General features: G+C 52.4%; 1 protein-coding gene across 1 annotated transcript in view; it reads left to right on the forward strand.

Moving 5' to 3' along the window:
• Window positions 1–7,512, forward strand: part of Twf2 (twinfilin actin binding protein 2) — a 12,554-nt gene extending 5,042 nt beyond the window's left edge. Inside the window, exons 3-9 of the mRNA XM_021206907.1 lie at window positions 3,577–3,755; window positions 4,128–4,223; window positions 4,629–4,733; window positions 4,838–4,963; window positions 6,199–6,349; window positions 6,470–6,591; window positions 6,951–7,512. Coding sequence (XP_021062566.1) covers window positions 3,577–3,755; window positions 4,128–4,223; window positions 4,629–4,733; window positions 4,838–4,963; window positions 6,199–6,349; window positions 6,470–6,591; window positions 6,951–7,118 — 947 coding nt within the window. The 3' untranslated portion in view covers window positions 7,119–7,512. The remainder of the gene's footprint in view (window positions 1–3,576; window positions 3,756–4,127; window positions 4,224–4,628; window positions 4,734–4,837; window positions 4,964–6,198; window positions 6,350–6,469; window positions 6,592–6,950) is intronic.
• The last annotated feature ends 415 nt before the right edge of the window (window positions 7,513–7,927 follow it).

A 7,927-nucleotide genomic window follows, 5' to 3' on the forward strand; every position in this document is an offset into this window, starting at 1 on the left:
TGTGTGTGTGTGTGTGGTGTGTGTGTGTGTGTGTGTGTGGTGTGTGTGTGTTGTATGTGTGTGTATGTGTGTGGTGTGTGTGTGTATGTGGTGTGTGTGTAGTCAGCAGGCTGGGCCTGGCTGGGCTGCTGGCTATAGGAGGACTGAGATACCATGGACCTTCCTATGGTAGATGTCCCCAGAACAGGAAGAAAAAGCTTATATCTTGCTCATTCTCAGAGCGGACTAGAGTGATTGCTTGTTTAACAGGGCCTTGAGCTGACCCTGGGTTCTTACCAGGAAGTATGTGGGTGTGGGGCTTGAGCCAAGGCTTGAAGTAGAAATATTCAAGGAGGCAGAGGATCTGTCTGAGTCTGAATTAGGGGTGGGGAGACAAGGGGTCCCTGTCCCCTCTGCCAGTGATGGCCTCAGTACAGAGTCTGGGAGTAGGTGTGGGCCAGACCATCCAAGGGTCCTTCCAGCCTTCTCAGTAGTCACGCTGTCACGAGCCCTTTGGCACTGGACTCCCTGAATGAGCCTAGTGATTTCTTTACTTAGCAAGCCCTGCCAGACTCAGAATCCACCACAGGCTTTAGGGCCACAGCTAAGCTGGGCCTTGCCCGGTCTCCTCACATCCAGATGTCCTCAGAGGCTGGGTAGGGGTCATTATGGGAGGTGATAAGTAGAGGTCTCCTTAAAGAGACAGTTGAGCTCATTGGCCTCCCATTTCAGCCCTGCCCATTAACCTCCCAGGAAAGGTCTCCCTTGTAGGTGGTTCCCAGAAGCATAAAGGGTCTCTAAGTAGTCTCACCCTAGTTCTGCATTCCAAGGTTCTGGGGATCCAGGAACGCCTGGGGTAGGGGCCTACAATCTAGTTGAGTGTGGGTGGAGCTCCTGATTTTTCTAAAGAAATTCAATTATAGATCTGCTTTTAGACAACCACTACAACAGAAAACTGTGTATGTGTCATCTGTGTCTGCGTGGGGGGTACATGCTTGTGCATGTGGGACTTACGGAGGCTGAGAGAGGACATTGCTGGTACTGGAGTCACAGGCCGTTGTGAGCTGCCTGACACAGGTTCTGGGGACCAAACCCAGGTCCTCTGGGAGAGTAACAAGTGCTTTCAGTTGAGCCATCTCTCCAGCCCCAAGTTGCACCCTTATGTAAGATTCCTACTATAGCTCGGCATGATCATATAGGCCTATAAGCCCAGCATTTGAGAGGGTTGAGTCAGGAGAAAGCCAGCCAAGACCATAGACACTCGTATTCAAATATAAAAATGAAGCCTCGGGAGATACAGGTGAGAGAATCAGAGGTTCGAGGTCATTCTGTATAGTAAGTCAGGAGCCAGCCTGGGCTACATGATACCAAAAAATAAAATTAAATTAAATTCTGGTTTATTTTTAAACCCTGTGTGTGTGTGTGTGCGCGCGCGCGCGTGTGCGTGTGTGTGTGCGCGTGTGCATGTGTGTGTGTGCGCGCGCGCGTGTGTGCGTGTGTGTGTGTGTGTGTGTGTGTGTGTGTGTGTGTGTGTGTATCAGAGGACAGCTTTGACCCTGTGGCTCTCTGGCATTGAGCTCACATCCTCAAGCTTGCTGATAAGCACCTTTCCCCTCTGAGCTTTCTCACCTGTCCCAGACATTCTGGTTGTGAAATGTGAGCAGAAGGCTGGAGAGATGGTTCAGGAGTTAGGAGCACTTACTGCTCTTGGAGAGGACCCAGATTCAGGTTCCAGCATCGACCTGCTTCTCCACAACTGTCTGTAACATCAGTTCTAGGGGACCCAACGCCACCTTCCGAGCTCCATGGGTACCAGACACACACATGACACACATATGTAAACCTAGGCAAAATGTTCATAAAATAAGAAAATAAAAACTTTAAAAATATGCACAACAAAGTAAACAATACTGACAGCTTCCAGAGCCAGGTGTGGTGGCGCACGCCTTTAATCCCAGCACTCGGGAGGCAGAGGCAGGCGGATTTCTGAGTTTGAGGCCAGCCTGGTCTACAAAATGAGTTCCAGGACAGCCAGGGCTACACAGAGAAACCCTGTCTCGAAAAAGAAAAAAAAAAGGAAAAAAAAAAATCTGACAGCTTTTGGCCTTCTTCCCCAACTTTCCCAGCCTAAAGCTGCTAGCTTCCACCACTGTTTCCCATCTGAGTTCTGGGCGGGCAGGGAAGGAAGCCAAGGCCTGCAGCGATGGTGGGGCTAGTGGCTTTGCATGCAGAGGCTCAGGTTATTTGCCCTGTCGGAAGGGCCCGGTGAAGTGCTGGCCCCACACGGCCCACTGGGATCGCTGTTTTGCCTAGTCTTCTGGGTTGGGCTGTGTGACCGAGGACATTATGGTGCCCAGATGAGGTCTCAGCCTGGAACTAGGGTTGGATGACCTACTTGGCTAGAGATGGGGTAGGCCTGTCAGGTGCAGGCGGGCCAGCAAGATGGCTCAGGTAAAAGTATTTGCTGCCCAAACCTAACAAACAGCCTGAGTTTAGTCCCTGGAACTTACAGTGGATTGAGCCCTGAAAGTTATCTACTGACTTATGCATATACACATAGTTGTATATGTCACACACACACACACACACAAATCAGTAATAATAATAATAATAATAATAATGTTGGTTGTTAGCTAAACCGAGTGATATATACTCCTATATTTCCAGTACCTGGAAAGCTGAGGCAGAAAGATTGGAAGTCTGAAGCTAGCCTGGGCTATATAGCAAAATTGTATCAAAAATAACCACAAGGGTCTAGGATTGTAGCTCAGTTGGTAGAGTGCTTGACTGGTGTGCACAAGGCCCTGAGTTTGATCCTTAGGACTTCATAAAATGGAACTGGTGGTACATGACTGGAAGGAGCGCCAGCATTCAGGAGGTAGAGCTCTGAGGATCAGAAGTCCACAGTTCTAGGCCTGTCTGCACGGCATGAGATTCTCCCATCTCCGGCAGCAAGCAAGCAAAAGAAAAGCAGAAGCTGGTTGTGGTGGTGCACGCAGGCAACCCCAAGCCCTCAAGAGGCTGGTGCAGGAAGGTCAGGAGTTCAGCATCAACCGACGCCATGTAGTAAAACCCTGCCTTTAAAAAAAAAAAATAGTTGGCTACTATTGCTTTTTTACTTTGGAGTAGAGGGCTGAAGCTGGGGGTGACAGCCTCTTAGCACTTTGTCCTGAGAGGGGCGTGATGGAGCCAGGCGCTGAGTGAGGTGCGAGTAGGAAGTCGTACAGTTAAGATTGTACCGTGCAGCTCCTGTGTAGGAGTTCCTTGAGAGAACCGCATTGTTGCTGGCGCTGAGCACACAGCTGGGTTCCTTTGTGTGCTTGTGTGTGCACAAGTGCGTGAGTGTGCATGAATACAAGCCTTTGCAGGTGTGGGGGTGTACAAAGAGAGCCACCCATAGCTGGCACACATAGCCTAATTCACTAATTTATATTCATCCCTTGGCAATTCAGCGTCTGACTTTGGGGATTTGAAGGGTCAGGGGCAAGAGGGTTGAAGTGGCCAGTAACTCAGAAAGCTCCATCCAGAGATCCCAGGTCCACAGGCAGAGGAGGACGTGGGATGTGCCACATGGGCTCACCCGGCCTCTGCCCCCAGAGCAGCTCGTGCTGGGTGCCTCGCAGGAGCCAGTGGGACGCTGGGACCAGGACTACGACAGGGCTGTGCTGCCGCTGCTAGACGCCCAAGAGCCCTGCTACCTCCTCTTCCGACTTGATTCGCAGAATGCTCAGGGTTTCGAGTGGCTTTTCCTGGCCTGGTCACCTGACAATTCGCCGGTGAGTCTCTAGGGATCGTTACCCATCAACCCTGCTCCGGGGCCGGTGGGAAGTGGGGAGAACAGAAGAGAGACTAAGGAGGCAAGCGAAGGAGTGTTAGGTTCTGCCCCGTGCAGAGAGCCTTGTGGTGGGAGCTTGGACTTCCTAAGATCACTGTACAGGCAGCCCGACTCGGCGCTGAGTTTGAACTGGGTGGAGGCTCCCCCTGCTGGCTAAAGCTGCCTCATACAGCTTCGCTGCGCCCCCTACTGGGCTCCTGGGCGTAGTGAGATGACCTGCTTCCGTCAGCCCCGCCTCCCTCTTCCGGGGCTTCAGTTGGCTCCTGGAGCAGCAGCTTGGCCCCTTAGATCCTCACAGTTTGCCCCATCTCAGGTGCGGCTGAAGATGCTGTATGCAGCCACACGCGCCACCGTGAAGAAGGAGTTTGGAGGCGGCCACATCAAGGATGAGCTCTTTGGGACAGTAAAGGTTAGTCAACCCAAGCCAGAATGAAGAATGGGGACTCTGGTGAGGCATTGTGTGAGGATCACAGAGCAACTCAGTGCCAGGCTCAGAGTAATATAGGAGGGCCGGTCACAGGGATGTACTATACATAATTGATACAGCGTTTGCCTAGCATGCATGAAACCCTGGTTTGACTCTCAGTACCCGGGAAGTGGAGATGGCCGAGGTGATTGGCAGTTCGGGGTCACAGTTGGCAGTGTAGTGAGTTTGAGGCTAGCTTGAGGGCTACATAAGATTCTGTCTCAAATAAAAGAAATGGGAGAATGGGGGGGTCTGGCAGCTGCAGGCTGAGATGCACAGCAGGCTTCTGTCTGTCTGCCTGTCTGTCCGCCCCGGGTATCCACTTACACCCCTGCCCCTCCCCCACAGGATGACCTCTCCTTGGCTGGGTACCAGAAGCACCTGTCATCCTGTGCCGCACCTGCCCCACTGACTTCGGCCGAGAGAGAGCTCCAGCAGATCCGAATCAATGAGGTGCGTGCACGGGGACGATGTGGGCTGGGAGACCCTCTAAACTTGGTGGGCTACAACCGGCTATAGATAGATAAAGGTTTTCTTCATGGCCGCCCCACCCCCAGGTGAAGACTGAGATCAGCGTGGAAAGTAAGCACCAGACCTTGCAGGGCCTGGCCTTCCCCCTGCAACCCGAGGCCCAGCGGGCACTTCAGCAGCTCAAACAGAAGATGGTCAACTATATCCAGCTGGTGGGTACACAGTCGTGCCCAACACATGTGAGCCAGGCACTGTGGGCTCCTCCTGTTTCCCGATTACACGTATTTGCAAATGGGCACAGGGTCCTGTCCCCGTCTCCTGAGCTATTCTGCTCATCCACATTGTTCTTAAACGTGGGATATTGTAGATCAATTGGTGGAGTGCTTGCCTGGGATACACCAGGCTCTGTATTTGATTCTCAGCAGCAGCACAGAAAACCCGGTGTGGTGGCACACACCTGTAATCTCTGCATTCTGGAGGCAGAGGCAGGAGGGTCAGAAACTCAAAGCCATCCATACAGAGTGTGTTCCAGGTCAACCTAATCTATACCTGTTTCAACTTTTTCTTTAAAAAAAAAAAAAAAAAAAGGGCTGGTGAGATGGCTCAGGGGGTAAGAGCACCCAACTGCTCTTCCGAAGGTCCTGAGTTCAAATCCCAGCAACCACATGATGGCTCATAACCATCTGTAACAAGATCTGATGCCCTCTTCTGGAGTGTCTGAAGACAGCTACAGTGTACTTACATATAATAAATAAATAAATCTTTAAAAAAAAAAAATTGAAGCCATGCATGGTTGGGCATGCCTTTTAAGAGGCAGAAACAGGAGGATCTTTGAGTTTGAGGCCAGCCTGGTCTATAGAACAAGTTCCAGGACAGCCAGGACAACACAGAGAAACCCTGCCTTGGGGAAAAAAAAGAACATACCATTCTCTTCTCCTCCTCCTGCCCCCAGGTCTTAACCACAGTAGGTACCCTGTAAGCATGTGGCCCTATACATCTTTACAACATGTAGACACCATGGTTTATACTGGCCCTCAGGACGGACCCTGTCCTATCCCAGAGTTCCTCTGTAGCTCATTTGAGCTTTCTCTTTCCCAGGTAGAGTCCTCCTGCCCTCTCTGTCCCAGAAGAGTGGCTTTCCCTTCCCAACACTTTCCTGGGGCTTTGCCTCTTGACAGTCGACCTGTGGCAGTGCCTTGCTGAGTTCAGGGCCCCCTCACGACACCTCAGACAGGGGTGTTCTCAGTGGGAGCTTCTTTTTTTTTAGCAGAATCCTCAAAGGGGGCAGAGTTGGGGCTAGACCTGGAGGGACTCTTTAGAATAAGCCCTGCAGCCTGATAAGGTCCAGCCTAGAGAGGGGGACTCCAAAACGCTCTTGCCCGCCCAGCAAGCCTGCTTCCTTATGGGTACACACTGGCACCCTCATACCTCCCCTGCTCCTACTCAGAAGCTGGACCTGGAACGGGAGACCATCGAGCTGGTACACACGGAACCCACAAATGTGGCCCAGCTGCCCTCACGGGTACCCCGAGATGCTGCCCGCTACCACTTCTTCCTGTATAAGCATACCCATGAGGGTGATGCCCTTGAATCTGTGGGTGAGTAGCTGTGACAGGGACTGGGCAGGGGGCAGCAATGACAAGCCACTGCTTGGTTCTGCTGTGGGAGGTCTGCAGGTGCCCCCAACCTGCACGGGCTCACCGCCTCGTCCCCTCCAGTGTTCATCTACTCCATGCCCGGGTACAAGTGCAGCATCAAGGAGCGGATGCTCTACTCCAGCTGCAAGAGCCGCCTCCTTGACTCCGTAGAACAAGACTTCCAGCTGGAGATAGCTAAGAAGGTACGGCCTGTTCCCAGGGTCCCGTCACCCCACTCTCCGTGTGGGGCACTGGAGTCCTATGTCCTTACAAGACTCACTGCTGCAGTATTGGATGGGTGGAAAGCCTAAGGCCCAGGGTAAACCAAGGCACACATAAGCCCAAGCCTTAGCTGCCTTGCCACCTCCTTTTCCTAGGTCTGGAGAGGATGGGGCTAGGAGAAGGTGACTCAGGCCAGCAGGGTATCAGACCCTGCATTGTAGACCCTGCGGTGACCTAAGAGAAGACAGATATCAGGGGTGACTCCAGAAGTGGGGTTTCCCCGAGAGTGGTATGTGTTGGGCCCTGAATATAGTGGTGACTTCTCTCTTGACCCATGCAGATTGAGATCGGTGATGGAGCAGAGCTGACAGCTGAGTTCCTCTATGATGAGGTACATCCCAAGCAGCATGCCTTCAAGCAGGCGTTCGCCAAGCCCAAAGGCCCCGGGGGCAAGCGGGGCCACAAGCGCCTCATCCGGGGCCCCGGGGAGAACGGGGAAGACAGCTAGGTGTCTGGACTGGGGACAGGGCTGGGCACATGGACTGCAGGGTTGCCACTCTGCCACCCCTGGACTTCCTCCCCCAGCCTGGGATCTAAGGAATTGCTTCCTGTGGGACAGGAGGGCAGGTGACTGAACACATTTGCTACTTCTGAGGGCCTCTGGACCAGCACTGTGTGACCTTGCCCTGTCACCGTCCCTGCCTCTCATCTGTGTGCACAGGGTGGCTGGGGAAACCCCACCTTGGCACAAACATAGCCTCCAGAAGGTTTCATGCTGTGGTTCCAGCCCAGTCCAAAAGCCTTTGACTACAGTGGGTGGGGACGGTTGGCAGGGGCCAGATGTCACAGGAAGGGATGGTTGAATGCTGTATTTTGTAAAGAATAAAATATTTTTAAATCAATACTGAGCCTGACCCTGGGGATTGGGTGCCTTTGCCTGCATAGGTATCTTTTCCCTGTTCAGAGGGGGTCTGATGGCCTCAGGTGTGTGGGAGGTGCTTTGAGTGTAAAGATGGAAGCCCTGCCCATGAGGGTATGAAGATCTGGGTGACTCTGTTTCCTGTGGTTGATGTGACAAGTTACCACAAACTCAGCGGCTTTAAAAAGTGGTAGTTTGAGCTCAACCTGAGCAGCATAGCAAAAAACCCTGTTTCAAAAACACAAAGGAAAACTTTGCAGATTTATTCTTAGAGATCTTGAGGCCATGGTGCATACAGAGCTGGCTCGAGGCAGAGTTAGCCGTGTTTTTAACTCTGGACTAGAAGAACCAGATTCTGCTAGTCTCAGCTTCCGTGGGCTCGCGCCTCAATCCAGAGT

This window comes from Mus pahari, chromosome 10 (assembly GCF_900095145.1).
Source record: "Mus pahari chromosome 10, PAHARI_EIJ_v1.1, whole genome shotgun sequence".
Lineage (NCBI taxonomy): Eukaryota > Metazoa > Chordata > Mammalia > Rodentia > Muridae > Mus > Mus pahari.